This window comes from Lepisosteus platostomus, chromosome 5, assembly GCF_059453375.1.
Source record: "Lepisosteus platostomus isolate fLepPlt1 chromosome 5, fLepPlt1.hap1, whole genome shotgun sequence".
Lineage (NCBI taxonomy): Eukaryota > Metazoa > Chordata > Actinopteri > Semionotiformes > Lepisosteidae > Lepisosteus > Lepisosteus platostomus.
In genome coordinates this window covers 61,213,126-61,230,873 of record NC_142615.1, presented here as the reverse complement: position 1 = coordinate 61,230,873, position 17,748 = coordinate 61,213,126, and the positions used below count along the sequence as shown (strand labels likewise).

Sequence of the window (17,748 nt, the reverse complement as noted above, 5' to 3'; positions counted from 1 at the left end):
ATCTACGAGGAGTACAGCGACTAGAACGCCTTGAACTTTTATTTCGGTATATAAAAGAAAACGCTAAAGCACATACAAAGTAACTAACATTTCCTATATGTAGGTTTTCTGATTATGTCTCTACTTATCTTTCCACTTAAATTCCTTAGTGACAGGCGAATTCTTTCCGATATTTGTTTTTATTAAAAAAAGTAAATTTATCATAACCTATATGATTTCTTACCAGCGTGGAGCTCGAATTCACAACCCCGAGATTAAGTGCTTGGTACTAGTTGCGCCACAGAAAAAATGAAATCTCTTATTTATATTAAATACTGCGGCTCCTGACCTTTTCTTCTCGTCAGAGAAGAGGTCGGTCTGATCTCCAGATTATCAACTATAAGATCAGACCGTGCTCCTTTGTAAAGCAGTGTTGGTTCACATTGCTTATATGGGGCAACACATCAACTCGATGATCGTTCGCTGTACACGCATGCCCCCCCTTCACTGAAATAACATAGACGAAGGAAGCTCTCTTGTCCTGGGCTGCTGTCACCCGGATTCAAAGCGCAGGTATTGCGGTCACAGCACAAAGTACTGACCACTATACCATCGCGGCGAGCTGGGACAGACTATCGTTCATTTAATTCAAATGCTCACAGTGTCTTTAATCTGATGGATTCATATACCGTGCTCATGAGAAAGTCACAAACCTGTCATCTACACACTGTTCCCAGATAGGTGATTCCAGATTCTACAGCTCTCTAGGAATATTGGAAATCAGGCTACAGAAATGGAGAAAATCTCTTCAAAATGTGGAAATATATTCCCGAGACGAGTCCTTTCTCAAAGGTCAACTCTGCTTGCAAGTCACCCCTCCCCACACCGCGCAGTGTAGCGGTTATAACCTTCTATTAACACACCAAAGGGCTTCAGTGAGATAGCGGGCAGAAACAAAGCGATCTCTTTCATTTATTCGTTTTGCACGCCTGACGGGGTTTTACGGTGCTCTTTTCTACACTGAACTGATCATTTGGACATCGTAAGGCAAGAGAGACACATTTATATGTAATCAGGAAACCAGGAATCCCAAGCCTTAGCCCGTTAGTGCCACAGAGAAAAAAAAACGTTTCAACGAGATAAAATTGCAGGAGTAACACATTTTTTTCTTTTTCGTAGAGCTTGTGTTTTGTTTGATTTAGCAAATTGTATACACTTTATTTCTGACACATGACTAGAGTATATTTAATACAAGAGCGCTGAACAACAATTTTCATCTACCGTATTGTAATGTTTATATATATATAGATATCATATAATGTTTTTGTATCCACGCAAAACCTCGCATTAAAGTGAAGTTGATAAACTTTGCTTGTGACATATTTAACATATTTAACAAGGCACAGTGCCGAACTATTAAAATACATCAGAAAAGTACCCGAACTCATCTAATTTATGTATTTGAAACGAACGGATGGGAGACTTTAATATGAAATTCACTTTTAGGAGTTTTCGGAAGTCTGGACTCAGATATACAGTGAGGGAGGAGTGCTTTGATTTCCTGCTTTCAGCTCGTGCATTGTTTCTACTTGTGACCACCAACAGAGAGAGCTTTACCGGTTCACAGAAACGTCCCGGGAGTTTTCTGGGTTAAGAGGGAAGAATAAATGTAATAAATGGAGATGTTATTGCCGCTGGGGAGTATGAAGGCGGTTTAGCGAGGCGGTGGCGTGTAGAGGGAGGAGACGCGCATTCCGCACGGGCAGCGCAGAGCAATGAGTCACACCTGCTGCGCGCTGAGTCCTGTCCTATATAACCGCTGAGCCCGGACACACAGCCTCTCCAGCCAGTGCTGGAGATTTTAAAAGGGTAATTTTTTTTTTAAATAATACTTCAGAAGGTGCAGAAACTGACTCTTTTGCTCAGTTGAGACTATAGGAATATGTGTTTCTTTTCAGGCTGTCAGGAATAGCGCTTATTATATTTTTTTCTCAGACTAAACAGTATCATTGGGTTGAATTTCAGTTAAACGCCTATTTAGGAAGATCAAGAACGAGTTAGGGAAGACGGAGGTGGAGACTAATGGAAGTTATGAAAGCCATAAATGGGTTGTCTCTGCTTGAGCTTGATTTAGACCTTAGTAGTGCAAAGTCTAGGGGTTAATTGCAACAAACTGAGAGTGACGTACTAACAGGCGTTCAACCCGTGTTTAGTACGCAGCTGTGGTCTGAAGTTGTGCTCCACCTTAAGTCCAATTGCAACGAACTTTGCTGCTGTGCTTAGTCCACAGCACTGTACTAAACCTTTTCTCCGTTACAACGAACACAAATTAATAGTTGTTGCCCGCTAGAAGTGACTAAACTAGTGAATTATTTTAAACCACCTCTTAATATGGCTTGAGCAACTTAGTACCATACTTGGTGTAACGAAGAATCGCATTAGAAGGCTCCAGAATATAGTGGAAATAATATCGTTACCACGTACTGAATTTATGCATCCGTCGCTTGGAAACATTGTAATATTTAATTAAAATTGCTTAACACTCAAACCACATTTATTCATAATGAAGTTGATTTAATGTGGGTATTTACGAAAGTGACATTTACTAATTATGTTGAATGTTAATCATTACTAGTAGCTGTGAAGTTTAAGGTGCTAGGGAGTGAAGAGAACAGAACCTAAGCTATTATTTATAAAAATGTAGCATGAGCCTTTTATTTGTTCTATAAAATTGAGGAGTCAACTGGATAGATTTTGTTAAATATTTTAGTGATGCGTCTCGTATTTGTGGTTATCAGAGGAAAGCAGGGATGAGGAGGAAATAGGTTGCACCCAAGCATGTTAAAGGAAAAAACTCGGCATCTTAAGTGATATATGATGGTTTACAGTCCCTTTTCTGTCCTGTGGCTGTGATCCAATGACTGTGTTGAAACAGCCAGGGTTGTGCTATCTCTTGATGGACTGGTATGCAAACCAAATGACAGACAAGCAAAGCGTTGTTTTACAATTCTGAAAGCTCGTTCAATGTGGCTTCTTGTGTTTTTATGATTCCTGTTATAGTGCTGGTCTTGCAATGTTGTTGGATTGTGCACAGGTGTCAGAAGATACCTTCATAAAGGATAAGCATGAGTTAGCAAAACAACACGCCAGCAAGCACTTCCCCACTTTGAAAGGAAGATGTTGGAACTGATTAAAGAGCTTAATCTGAGCTGACACAGGAGAGAGAGAAAATCTAAATTCTGAAAAGTAAGCACAAGGCACACCCTGCTAAAGAAATGTATTGCCTTAAAAAAATGCTTAGAAGGTCAGAGGAACAATTGTTGTTGTTGTTGTTGTTGTTGTTGGTGGTTTTTTTTTTTTTGCTCAAGTATTGATCCGTCCTTCGGATGAGACATAAAACCGAGGTCCTGACTCTCTGTGGTCATAAATCCCAGGGCGCTTCTCGATAAGAGTAGGGGTGTAACCCCGGTGTCCTGGCCAAATTTCCAATTGGCCCTTACTAATCATGGCCTCCTAATAATCCCCCTCTATGAATTGGCTACATTACTCTACTCTCCTCCCCACTGATAGCTGATGTGTGGTGAGCGTTCTGGCGCACTATGGCTGCCGTCGCATCATCCAGGTGGATGCTGCACATTGGTGGTGGTGGAGGGGAGTCCCCATTACCTGTAAAGTGCTTTGAGTGGAGTGTCCAGAAAAGCGCTATATAAGTGTAAGCAATTATTATTATTATTATTATTATTATTATTTTTATAAGTTTAATTTCCAGTTCTGTTAAAAATAAAACTTAACTTTACTGGTTATTAGTCGGTGTCTTTTGTAACGATTTAGCTATAATGATGTCTGCTTATTCATCTGGAGTGTTAAACAAAATTAATGCTGCAATTATACAGTAGTGTTTAATTTCAAATGCACAGCTGCGATTCTCATTTGTTTCATGACTAATTATAATTGGGTATCTCATTAATAACTATGTAGCCTCATGAGATGAATTGTAGCCTAAATGCAATTCTTAAATTAAAAACTAACTGATTTGTCAGGAAATTGAGTTTGAATATAAATGAGAAACAGAAAAGTAATTGAATATTAACGTGACCTACATATTATTCTACTAATCAGAAGTGTTCTGATGTACAGTCCTCTCCAGTTCGGGCTAATTAGTACAACAAGGCCGAGCCCTTGGAACCGGATTAAGCACAAGTTGAGCTGAGCTCCAACTTTGTTCCACATGTTTTTTGCTGAAATTGAACTCGGAGCAGGAGATGATCTCCACAATGTACCATACTAACTTAGTACGCGGCTGTGTTTTAACTCGGGAAGTCCATTGCATTTGACCCTATGGGTTTCTCTGCATACACTACCATAAGGGAGGAATGGTGAGTTAGAGGGAGGGCACCAGTTTGGTTTATCAAGAATTCACCAAACTGAGTAGAACTACAGATCCAACCATTCAAAATCTGCAAGGTATGCTGCAGTAAATCGCAGTGCTCGTTCCGCAAAGAACTGTAGGATACCGCATGATGTATCGAAGTAGGGTGGAATATCTTGTAAAACCACCAGGTGGAGCTATGAAAGCTCTCATGTGCAGCATTTGGGCTGTTGCCAGAAAACACTTGGTTTTGAATCCCTGTCAATGCTGAGGGACAATCTTTTGTCAATTACAGAATTAAACAGTCTAAACGGTATATCCAATTTAATAAGTTTAAGCTTTGTATTGCATTGTTAAACATTAAACTGATTAAAAAGTACACTGGAGTGTTATAGAGGACACAAATTGTGTATTGCCTCTTACATTTAAAAAAACATTCATTTTAATGTGATATGAAAGATTAATAATGAATAACATTGGATAGGCTGTAAGCTCAAAATATTACTGTAGTCCACTTTCTTTCTAAACATCTGCATCAATTTGTCTCATTCGCCCATGATTACTTAAACATTTTGCCTGCCCTTTTCAGCTATAGCTTTGTTTGAACCTAGCTCCTGGCATGAGTTTTCCTTTAACAAAAACATTTCTTTGAAAAACTAAAATAGTAAATTATATTGATTTGTTGCTATTTCTAAACATCACAACATGTTCAAAGTTAAGTGATTTATTAATAACAACAACTAATAATTTCAAACTGCTTGTATTCTAAAATTGTATTTTGTTTGGGGTGATTTGTCACTGTTTTCACAAACTTGAGTTTATTAAACATCTGAGATAGGGTGTTCTATACCTCTGTTTACTTTCTGAAACTCCATAGATATTTCCTGTTTTCACACAGATAAGAATAAACTGCACGTGCAAATCTTTTCACAGGCGAAAAGATGTTCTGTGCTCAATAGCTCTTTAACACAGTGCGCATTATGTCATATCTTTAAGCATCAGTTGAAGCATTCTGAAGTCTGACAATCGTAAAAAGTTACCAAATAGTATTGGTGAAACTGTTACCTGTCCTGGATAAAGCGATTAGAAAATAGTTGGATTTACACGTGTAAGAAACTTTCTGATTTTAATGGGATACGGAAGCTATTTAATAATAAATGACATTGGATGGTCTAAATGGAAAATATATAGAGGGGACATGTTGAGTCTTTTCTTTTCAGCTTGAAATTAACTTTTGCCTACTACTGTATATTCCATTGCAGCCAATTTAATGCGACGCAGCTCCATACTTCTCACAAAGTCTAGGCTAGGTGTTACATCCCACTGTGTTTATGTAGATTAGACAGTTCTACTGGGGGAGGGGAATGAACTTTCAGTTTTCTGGTGTCATTGTTGGCCTTTAACATAACGCAACCAGCAATCAAATGTCCTGTTTTTTCTGTGTGTGATATTGTATACTTTTAAAGCTACTACAGTATAGCTTGTGGGAAATACATTTGTCCTGTATCAAAGTTTAACTTGTTCAGAGCCCCCTACATTACAAACTGAGTGAATTCAACAGTATCGACGGCTAAAAGCAACATGTCAAAATGTTCCCAAAATAAGAAGTGAACGAGTTGAGGATTCGATAATAGAGTAATCATAACAATAACTCCCGAGTTGTTTCATACAATCCAAATGAAAGAAGGACACTTAAATAAACATGAAAAGACTATTTTTTCATTAACGAAAAGTAACGTCGCACTCTCTGTTTAATCTGATTGTTTCATTGCTGCACAGACTAAAACCAGAGAGAAGCATTTTGTTTATCCTATCATGTATCGGTTTCGAATCATACAAAGTAAGTTTTGGGAATCTCCAATTGACCATGCCTATGCGTTCGCGGAGAATGCAAGGCAAGGCCCTTTTGTCTCTGGACCAGTCGACATTTATGGATGTGGTTCACTCCTAGTCACAAAATTACAAAACAGAAAAGCAGCGTAGTGGTTGGCTCTGGCTGTCCCCCTGTGCCGACACACTGCACATTCAATCCCCCCCTCCTTTTCTTGACTGATGGACAAAAGGTGGACATCTGGGAGAACTGTACATGGCATTGGCATCTGTGAATTCTGCTGTGTAGATAGTGCTTCCTGAGGGGAGAGAGACAGTGGGGATGGCATCAGCCAATTCCTGGGTGGTGGTGAGCAGAGAGGACAGGATGGAGTGTCCTAAGGTGGTGTGTGCTCTGCTGGGGGTGGAGGGCTGTGTGGAGATATGCATTGCACCGGGCACAGCAACCTGTGTGGCAGGGACGGGCACTTTTCAGGAGATGAAGTTCTGTTTGGAGACCCGCTGCTGTCGTAAACACTCCAAACAGGTGCTCTTGCTTTTTTTACAAAACTTTTTACTTGCTCTTTTTGAAAACGGAGACCCGCAGCCTGTGGCAAAATAACGGAATCCATGTAAGAAATAACGTCACACAGGAGTATTCATCAGTTACGGAAGAGATGTCAAAATCTTTTATTTTCATCCATCTTACCGCTTTCTTTTTCACTGTTCCTATAGTCTTTGAAGATTGTTTAGTGTGTGCGAGGTTTCCTGAAGAAGAGGCTGTGAATAAAACATTTATAATAAATTATACGTTCTAGCACAACAAAAATACCTTGGATTTTGAAATACAATCGGGTATTTCAAATGAAGCCCCTTCGCACTTTGCAGGCCAGAGCAGCTGAAGCACGACGTCTCTTCCTGTAAAAAGTCTTTACCAAGACTCTAAATATCTGACTTTCAGTTTGAAGCGGTACAGCGGATTCCAGGGCACATTCATTCTTGATTCAGGAGATATATATATATATATATGAGTGTGCTAATGGTTAAAACTGTGTTTACATGAGGAACAAGCGGTAACATTTTCATTCCGAAAGAAAGCCAGTCTGTGCCCATTTCTCAGCGTGCACATTGTCAGGAACAACAAACCCACAGTGCCAGCAAACCTATCAATAGCCTGTAGGTACTGTCATTGAGCAGAGTAAAGTTAGCTTGAAGTTTGAAAACTATTTGGCACACCTGCAGCATTTTCACAAAACCTCTTAGGGTTATGAAAACACTTGCTTAGTGTGCAAACTACATTGTGACCATTTTCACAGCCTTCACGATGTCATTTTTAAGCCATCAAAACGATTAGTGAGCTAATTATCTTTTTAAACCTCTGGTTTTTCATTGATGTGTAACTATGCACTAACTGGAACCCGGGGGACTGCTGTGTACACACGTTCACAATGCAAGAAATACTGCTCAATATGGCTTTGTGTAAAAAAAACAGTATATCACCATAGGAAGCAGGACAGCGCAGTCTCCAATTACCCAGACTGTATGCACAGGAATAAAGCTTTGTTTGATTTCTGAAACCCTTTCTTAATGTCCTGTTTTCATTCAGGTAAGGGTCAACTATATATACACTATAGTGCTGACAGCGGGAAAATTAAAAATATTCTTTACTCAGCAGCTTAATTAAAACAGCTCCAATGATGTTCAAACCGATTTTTTACACAGAAGACTAATACAGCTTTGCATTCTGAATCTCATTTTCTCATGCTTTTAATTAATGTGGCATTCTGCGCTGGGATAGGGGTATGCTGTTCACAAACCAATAGCATTTAAACTACAGCACCCACAATGCTGCAACCAAGTGTTTTACACACCAGACAGCCCCCCTCACCTTATACAACCTTGCTTGGGGTTGTGAAACCTTTTTTTAAATTATTTTTTCAATACGGCACCATTAAACATGCATTACACTGGGATGGGGGGTGCTATTCATGAGTCAAAAGCTTCATCACAACATCTGAAAATTTTAGATTTGACATTCTTTTTATTTCACGCTTTCTTTTAGTTTTTCCTAATTTCACATTTTAAATAAGCTGTATCTGTAGCAAATCACAATGAAGGTGTGGTATGCAGATGTGACTGTGTAACCATCAGGCATGAAGGAGAGAAAAACAAAAAAATATCTGGGGGTCCAAGGCCTGATGATTGACCTCCCCTCCAGGTATGACAAGTAGTTACTAGAAACAGTTCACATGCACCACCATGCAGATTGACACGGTGAATTCTATTTCCTGTATTATGTCAGGCTAGATATTAATGTTGAGTATGTCCCATCCACTGGGTTGAGCAGTACAGGATCTTGAGTTTTGTAAGGACTCATATCGGCTGGGTTCCTTGCTTCAGAAATCCAGGAGGATCCCTTGTCATGGGGGACAGAGCTCAATATAAACCAAAGGCACCGAAGAGAGAACAGTGGCAGGCATGGTGTGGAGAAAAAAAATGGGTTAGACACAGAAAAAACAATTGCAACGTGGTTGTCTACTTACCCACCTGATATCTGTTTCTGCACTTCCTAAAGAATTAGATCACTCAGGATCAATAAGACTACAGAGATGATGTAGAAGACTATAGCATTGTTAAATATGCTTGTAGGTATGGGGCATCCTTAATAAGGTCTGACATATTTCCACAATTTAGGGGCTGTGTGCTTAAATGCTCTGCTACCTGCTTGCTATTATTAACGTAATCTGTTCATTGATCTAGACGGCATCCTGCAACTGCCATAATCTTACTGGAAGAAAAGGATCACTTTGGTGTCTAGGCTTTTTTGATGAGTCTCCAAGCCTGGAGATGTACACGGTATGATATTGAAAGTCAGTGGGGTTCAGACTTCGATGATGTGATTGTGTTTTATTGTTTCGGTTAGAATCCTTTTAGTAGTGTGTCCTGTCTGAAAGGTACTGTAGAGATGGTACTATTTGGGTAACCTAATAATAAGGAATCACATTAGATACACCTCTGTTGGATAGAAGCCAGTTTTCTTTGATCTTTCTTACATCGGAGTGGAATAAATCATGTCATGGTGACATACTGTTGATTTAGAATTCTTTGCACTACTACTTTGATGTTAACACTGTGTAGTAATCATATATAAAAGGGACTGTGTTGTGTTATGATGAACTTTTTTACCGTTTTCATAATACTTTGTTTGGTTTCTGGCAATAGATAACAAATGGTTTCTAGTGATTTTTTTGTGTTCTAGTGTTTTTCATTATTTTTTCGCAAAGTGTCTGAAAGTTTACTCTTACCCAAGAGATTTTTGGGGGAATATTGAAACTTGTACTTACATGTCTTTTGGAGTTGAATTCTGCTGAGAACACATTGACAGTCTTCTTGAGTTTCCAGCATGTCTTTTATGTAATGCTTGGGAGTAGGGGGTGGTTGCTCACTCATCAATAGTGCCTGAAATATAAAACCGTAAGAAGGGTTATGAACTGCAAAGAATCCAAAGAGTATTAATGGGTCACAGATCAAGATCTAGGTATTTGCAGAATTTAACAGATCTCTCTTGATCAAACTCCTTTTTTCTTACTTTGTGTTTTTATAGCAAGACATTATATTGTTTCTGTGCTAAATGGCAAGCTCTTTAAGGTGTTCATGTTCGTGCCTTTGTTTCTATATTATTGGAAAGAAACCTAGTAATTGATTTGATGCATCCATATCTAATCATCAATCTGATTCACAGTAATTCTATCTTCGAGATGCCTGTGTCATGTAATAAATTGCAAAGATTATCAATAATCTTTTATGCCTTTTTATGCCTTCTTTGGAGTGTTTTTTGAAAAGGTATCTCTAATTTATAGAACCATTAATGCCAGAAGATAACCCTGAAATCCAAACTTCCTAACAATAACAAACAATTATAACATCCACTGAAAAATGTCATCCTATGTTTCTGTTGAATCTAAAACTACATGTCCTGCTTAAAAAACCCTTTCATAGTGATAGTTTGCATGCAGAGCATACTCACCAAACTGGGGTTGGCAAAATGTACATATCCACGTTACTTCATTCTTTGTGCTTTCATACTCTTCTTTTGAGATGCACAATTCATGGAACCAGTTTTCACAACTGTCACACTGGACCTACACAGAGTAAACCTTATATTAGTTCAGCTATCACATTTCATTGGCATGTTTTGTTATTATGTGCATACATTACACATAATGTTACGACCCCAGGTATCTAGGGGGTAAAGGGGTGTAACATTTAGAATAATTCTTTTGGAAGCAGGTGGGTTCTGGTAAGTGACTAGGAAGCACGATAACAAAGGTGGGTGTAAAAGTGATGATTTTAAGTTAAAAAAGTGACTGGTAAGACACAATAACACACAGGGGTAAGGGAACTAGAGTGGTGCCAAAGAAAAGAAAATAACCAAACAAAATGGAGCTGGCTAAAAAAAGTGAGGGAAAGCTAACCTGACTGCAAAAGAAAACCCGAAACACACGGTCTTCTGCGTCTTCAACACCCTAGCTAACCTCCCCTGACTACTCAAAACCATACAAGAAAAATGGCACTCACCCGTACTTAACTAGTGTTACTAATACAAAATCATTTAAGTGTGTAGAATGTACCCAACAACCTGAACTAACCTTATACACAAAAGTTTACACAAAAACACAAGTGAACTAGGAATACAAATAAGGGAAAACGAGACTAATCGACAGGAACAGGGTACAAAAGAACATAAAGGTTGAACATGTAACATGTTAGGGCAAGATAATGGCAAAACAAGGACAAACACAAACAAACGAAAGTACAAAGAAATGAACAGAAAACAACAAACCAACAAAGCCAAAACAATAGCAAAACAAAGCGATAACCACAACTAAATGAAGCAAAGCAAAACCAAGCAGGACCAAAGTCAAACGAAAGGCTCTTCCTTCAGAAAACCTCCATGTTATATAGTGAATAAGATTCACGCTGGCTGAGAAGCTAATTGATCATGATGTCATACAGAACAGTGGTGTAATGGTGGGCCAATGGGGGAGGGAGAACAATCAAAGGGTCAGCAGTGTGGAACATAAAAAAACACAGACCACACACTGGGACGTAACAATTACACATACAGATAGAGATGATGTTCACTTTCCCAGTTTGTCTGCCGCACCAGTGTTTCTCCACACATCAGACACATGTCCTGGAGAGGAGCTATAATAAACATGCCAAATAGACTGATTTCTCCAATGTTACCTACAGATCATTGTTGCATAATTGAAGACCATTTGATAGAGACCTTTTCGTATGCACTTTCCTGATTAGGTGTTCTACTGCTTCTTAAACCGCACATTGTCATGTCTCAGAATACTCCTGTCAACACCTGTTACCCTTTTTTTGTTGCTATGACTTTAAGGGGGCACATGATAACACAGCCATGTTCAACCAGTTTGTTTCACTATGGGCAATCAAGACCCACACTTTTCCCAGACTGTGGTTGTGTCAACCACGACGAAGGCCAAAGTGTCATTGAATTTTAACTGTGCGAAATGTGATTTAATTAACTTTTCATCTCTGTGTTATATAGTACAAAAAGAATACCCAAATGAGTACTGCATATAAATAAATCGAGAATCTTTTTTCATTCAGACTTGTTACATAGACAGAACATGCTTCAGGAAAACAACATACACCAATAAACGCAGGCAATGATGATCAAATGGTACAATACCTGAAGCTTCAAGAATTCTGATTGACAGGTCTTCCCGCAACTTTCTTATTTCTTTGGCGCTGCTGTTCATCTCGATGTATGTTGGAATATCCAGGAAATTGTTCACGATGTCTGCGCCCATCTAACAGGTGAAGGTTTTTCACAATTATTATTTCCCTAAAAATCTCTCATACAATAGTTTTGAGACAGTCCAAAATTTCTGCATGGAAAGGTTATGCTGACCTGCATCACAAAGACCCCACAGCTTGAGGCATCTGCTTGCTTGGTGTGACCAATCACGCTTGGGTGCCAGATGATATTCAACCAGTCTTCTTTTCCTAGGACGTTCCTTCGCATCTTGAAAATCCCTGTGAATCAAAATAATAGGTTATTGATAAATGAGGACATATTTGTCATGCTGAATTTGAATGTGAAATGCATGTGTGCCCGTGCAGAGTTTCACCACGAAACCAATGCTTGATTTCTTACCTGAAACTTTTTGCCGCTGCAGTGGGGTCTGCCATCTCGTCACTCCCCATAGGGTCGACCACAAAGACTTTCTGGGATGGAGCACACAGATACTGCAAGAAACAAAGGGCACATCATCAGACATGAAGTTGCATTTAATGTGGGGCCAGACACACAGGCAGTTTCAGGAGTTTAATGTTGTGGAAACAAAAGTTTTTAATATTTAAATATTTTATTTATATTTATATATTATTTAACATGTAATATTTTGCAAACCTCAGCAAAGACAGTCAGAAAATGACCTAACAGTACTTTTTTTTTCCTACATGACACTTTGACCTGCTTGGTGTCACGGAGGGGGTGACTGCGGAGGATAGGGATTCTATGCGGAGCTCTTCGGAAGGGTAACGATAGGCGAAGGCGTAGTCGGAGAAGTAGCTAAGTCCAAAATCCGGGTAGTCGTAGTAGGAGCGTCGGTACAGAATCGGTAGGCGTGGGCGTCGTCTGGAAAGAAGAGCAGGGTCCAAAATCCAGGAGAGAGTAGTAGGCGCGTAGGTACAAAGTTGGGAGGCAAAGACGTAGCAGAAGAACAGCAGGGTCAAGATCCAGGAGTCAAAGAGTAGTATCACAGAATGTAAACTAGGAACTAAGCTCAGGGAGAAGATCTCAATCGTGAGCACTGAAAGGGGGTCTGGCGAGGGTTTAAATAGAGGAAAGATTGGTGCGTGCACGTTTGGGATGGGAGGAGCTCGTGGGAATGCATGACCGCCTGCCTGCGGGGGTGTAATTCATGACACTTGGTTTTCTGTTTATTACACAGCAGTATTCACAATAATATTTTAGGAAAAGTGCACTGTCACTATTGCCTTGGATACTCACTATCCATGTCCGCCTTTTTTAACAGGAGAGGAACCAATACATTGTAATTTTTTTAGATGCAACAGGGATAATCACTTGAACTGTGTTATGGTTCCAAGTGTAATTATAAACCTACGCTGTTTTGGATTACCTGCACCACACTTACCAACAACTTCCAATGGACACCACTGTTAAAAAAACTAATTATGGCTTCATAGTTTTCAAAGTTGACCTGTAATGAAAAGAATGACGAGATTAGCAAGACAAGCTCACATGGATGGTGTGCTACCTTTGAATTTTGATTTCTGACTATAAAGGTAGTTTCTTTAGGCAGCACCATGGGCACAGTTGTGACCTGTTTTGATTGCTTGTAGCTCTCCTTGTTTCTCTATTGATAAAACAATCATCAGTTAGTGAAAAACCATGTTTGCCTCTCACTAATGTAATCCATCAACATTTGTGTTTGATGTCCTTACCTTGGACAAACGTTGTCTAGCCATGTGCTCTCTATTCCCACTTATGATTACACTAGTTGTGTAGTGGTTCATTAGGAAAACCTTCTTCCCCAAGTCCATGGATTCTTTCACTACTTGAAAGTAACACTCAATGGTCTTATGGAAAAAGCAAATACAATTGAAGAAGATATGATTTCACGCACTCACACACATTTGATTACACAAAAGCTCAGAAACCTTAACAAACCTTGCAATCAAACACTTTCATCTCACCTCGCCTATGAGCCACTCATCTGGTTTCAGAGACACAAACTCCGAGTGTCTGAGAATATATGTGTCTGCACTGTGCATGGATGGCAAAACTGCAACCACTAATTCACTCGGATTGATGTTCCAAAGGGCGTGAACCTAAAAAAGATTTATCAAGCCAAAAGCATACACAAGAGATCACTGGAGCTAACATAACGAAAATTGAGATTACACACCACTATCAACAAGTATAACAAGTTAGAGAGAAACGACAAAGAACACCTACAGTAGTAGAAGATGACATTCATAAGCTCTGAAAAAGAAGTGAATGTCCACACAGAGAAATATTTGAAATACAAATCCTACCTTCTTTCTGAAATCTGTTTTCTCTTTTATAAGTTTTGAGATGGGGCGTGCATCACAGTGTGGTGTGATCACTTCAGTCATGCCCACGGCAGCTTGCTTGGGTGACACTTTCCCTTCTTCTTTGTGCTGCCATTCTTTACATTCTATGGTTCCTGCTTTCCCCTGCTGTACTTGCAGGCCGTTGCTGTCATCTGGCGACTTTTCACTTGTTTCAATATTTCTATTGCTAACTTTTTTTTCCTGTTTTCTCATTTTTTGGGGGATTGGAATTTTCTGTGGTGCGCTGTAGAATTTATTTTTTGTTTCTTTGCCTACACCTGGTGCTCTCTTTGCCCATTGTTCCTGTGCATGTTCATGACGTGTTTTAGTGGTGATCAATGGTGCCATCAAAACCTTTTTGGGGAGATCATTTTGGATTATATGTTCTCTGTACCACCCTAGAGGGATTTTCTCATCATCGTAATAAACTCTGCTGGCTTCAGTTTCCTCCTGTGCTGAAGTATTGATTGCTTGACAACGCCAAACCATGTCTCAACATGACAGTTAGTGGCTCTTGTTTGTGCTACCTCTGACATTGATATGTCTTTTTTGCTGTCTCAAGCATATCTTGTCAGGTCACCCAACAAAATTCCACTCCACAGTGGAAATAATGCCATGTATCTTTGCAACAGAAATCTTATTATGTCTTCACAGAAATAGGGGTTCACATTGTGTTGTGTCCCATAGTCATCATGTCCTTGAACTGATATGCTGTCTTCATAAATACCTTTGAACTCCACAGCGAAAGGAGAGCAGCCCAGGCTGCCTCTCATGTTTGGGTACAGTACCTCATCTGTGTCTTTGACTTCTGCTTCCTTTTCCATCTGGTCTGGTGTGGTTGTTTGAGAAATATAAGCGTTAAGGAGGCAGACACTAGATTGGACTTCAGTTGTGAACCTCCTGCTTGAGAGTACAATACGCATGTGTTTGAAAACATTTCTGGCGACACTCAAAGTTGTGCTGTTTTGCAGGATGGCAAAGGAAAATGTTGCAAAGTCTCGCAGTCCTTTGTCTGTTGTTTTTTTACTAATTGCTTGAGAGACAGCCTTTATGACATGGGCAGAGCAAAGGTGCAGAACAGTGAACATCTGAAGTTCTGTGTACTTAAGTTTGCCTTGGCAGACTTTCATTGCACGATTTAAGTATGCATGGATGGTGTCCCCATTGAAGGCAAAAAAACACTGTGAATCAGGGCCCAGCAGTAGTCAGTTTCTACATGCTGCACTCTCTCGGTAGTACATGTTGAGATGTCAAACGTGGTACTAAAGATGTGCTCCACGGTCATCTTAGTTTAGATGTACCTTTTAGAGGTGCTATTTTTCTCCATTGTTCAGCCTTTAGACATACTTTGAAAGTTTTAGGCACAGACATAATCTTTCTTAATCCCCTTTTATCCTGAGGTGACGTCCCAGACGAGCTTGCCCCCTGGGAATATTCACTGTGCTCTTCAGGCTTTTTTTCTGATTCTACACAGATTTGTTTTCTCCCTCTAACATGTCACCACTGTCTGTGCTGCCATGTGCTGCCCATGTATCTTTTGTATCTTCTGATGAACTTCTGAGCTCTGTGTTACCTTCCAAACTATGTCCCTCACTTTGACTTGAAATACTGACTATAGATTGTGTACTGTCATCTGGTTTGGAATCCCTACCAATACTCTCCTCTTTCTGCACCCTAAGCACTTGGGTTCTTACTTTTTTTCTATCTTCATGCCAAACACTGATAACCATTTCTTGTTGCTGGGGCAATCCTCTCCAAGGACTCTATTTGACAGTGTTGACCACATATTGTCATTCCAACTATTTTTTTTCGAGTTTAGAAAACTTCAGAAATTCATTGATCATATTCCCTACTCCACCAGCCCTTGACCACAGGTCTGAGGGGTGCGTAGTGTGCTGCAGGTTCTTGTCCCATCCTGCTCTTGGTCCAGGTTGGAGGGTTGCACCGATTCTGAGTCTTATTAGCTGGTATGGATTGGTTTGGGGGTGTTGATACCAGAGTGGTCCAGGAGGGGGGTGTAGGTGTCTCGGGGGCATTCTTGATTTTCTATGACTTCAGGTTGATTCTGTTGGTTCTGAGTGTCTTGGTTATAAACGCTTGTGTGTATAGATGAAAAAGCTATTGAAGAGCACCCCATTCATCTCGGTGGAAGTTGCCATGTTCAAAAAATCCTAAAAAGAGAATTAAAGTTTCACACAACAAAGCATGACTGTGAAAGGTCAGGAGGCCTGCCTTGTGTGCACAACACTTGATTACAGTCAAAAAATCATGAAGCCATGAAGAAGACCCCACCTATCCCAGTGTATTACCTGTAGTGTTATCTTCAGAAAATCATAAAAAATAAAGAAAGGGGCCACAGCAACAGCAAGGTTGTATGAGGTTCGGGGGCCTGTCTGGTGTGTAAAACACTTGGTTTCAGCAGTGTGGCTGTTGTATTTGAATTGCTATTGAGCCATAAAAAAGACCCACCTATCCCAGTGTATTACCTTTAGTGTTATCTTCGGAAAATCATAAAAAATAAAGGGGCCACAACCCAAAACAAAGCTGGGAAAAGTCAGAGGACCTGCTTAGTGTGCAAAACACTTACATGCAGCATTGTGGGTGCTGTGGTTTAAATGCTATTGGTTTGTGAACAGAATACCCCTACCCCAGTGCATTGTGCCACATTAAATAAAAGCATGAGAAAAAGAGATTCAGAACACAAAGCTGTGTCAGTGTTCTGTGTAAATCGGTTGGAACATCATGGGAGCTGTTTTTAATAAGCCGCTGAGTAAAGAATATTTTAATCTTCCTGCTGTCAGTAGTATTGTCAATATAGTTGACCCTTACCTGAATGAAAACAGGACGTAAAGGAGGGGTTTCAGAAATCAAACAAAGCTTTATTCCCGTGCTTACAGTCTGGGTAATTGGAGACTGCGCTGTTCTGCTTCCTATGGTCATATTGACCGTATTGAACAGTATTTCTCGCGTTGTGAACGTGTGCACACAGCGGTCCCCGGGTTCCAGTTCGTGCGTAATTACGCATAGATGAAAAACCGGAGGTTTAAAAAAAGATAATAAGCTCACTGATAGTTTGGTGTAGAGGCTGTGGAAATATCCACAAGTCGTGGTCTTTAAAATGCATTTGGTTTGAAGGCGTTCTGTGCTTCCATTGCGAAGATATGGACAAAAGAATATTCGATTGTGGTCAAAAAAACGTCATAAAAACGAAAGAAGTGAAGGCTGAAAAAGCACTCACAATGTATTTTATACACAAAGCATGTGTTTTTGTAATTCTAAGAGATTTTGCGAAAGCCCTACAGGCGTTCCAAAATCGTTTTCTAACTTCAAGCTAACTTTACCCCGGTCACTGTGGTCAGAAAGCATTCTTGATTCTGCTTGAGCTGCTTCATGAATTCTAGCGACTGTAAGAGCTCTTTCTAAAGTCAGCCCTTCCTCCTGCAGCAATTTAT

The 17,748-nt window shown here is 39.8% G+C and overlaps 1 protein-coding gene across 1 annotated transcript; it reads right to left on the bottom strand.

The window, feature by feature from the left end:
- Positions 1 to 11,890: 11,890 nt before the first annotated feature.
- LOC148670585 (uncharacterized) lies at positions 11,891 to 14,792 on the bottom strand. Its single transcript, XM_088632541.1, has 7 exons — positions 14,258 to 14,792; positions 13,916 to 14,050; positions 13,664 to 13,798; positions 13,354 to 13,419; positions 12,351 to 12,442; positions 12,105 to 12,229; positions 11,891 to 12,003 (listed from the first exon to the last, which is right to left on the bottom strand). The coding sequence occupies exons 1-7, from the start codon at positions 14,783 to 14,785 to the stop codon at positions 11,891 to 11,893; spliced, it is 1,194 nt and encodes a 397-aa protein (XP_088488667.1). The 5' UTR covers positions 14,786 to 14,792.
- Between the last annotated feature and the right edge of the window lie 2,956 nt (positions 14,793 to 17,748).

What these genes read in the sequence shown, in the direction of transcription:
- LOC148670585 (XM_088632541.1), bottom strand. Translation starts at nt 14,785, where the DNA reads ATGGTTTGGCGTTGTCAAGCAATCAATACTTCAGCACAGGAGGAAACT. An exon ending in AAACAGATTTCAGAAAGAAG is followed by an intron (nt 14,051 to 14,257) that starts GTAGGATTTGTA and finishes AATCTTTTTTAG; the next exon opens with GTTCACGCCCTTTGGAACAT. An exon ending in GTGTCCATTGGAAGTTGTTG is followed by an intron (nt 12,443 to 13,353) that starts GTAAGTGTGGTG and finishes TGTTTCTTGCAG; the next exon opens with TATCTGTGTGCTCCATCCCA.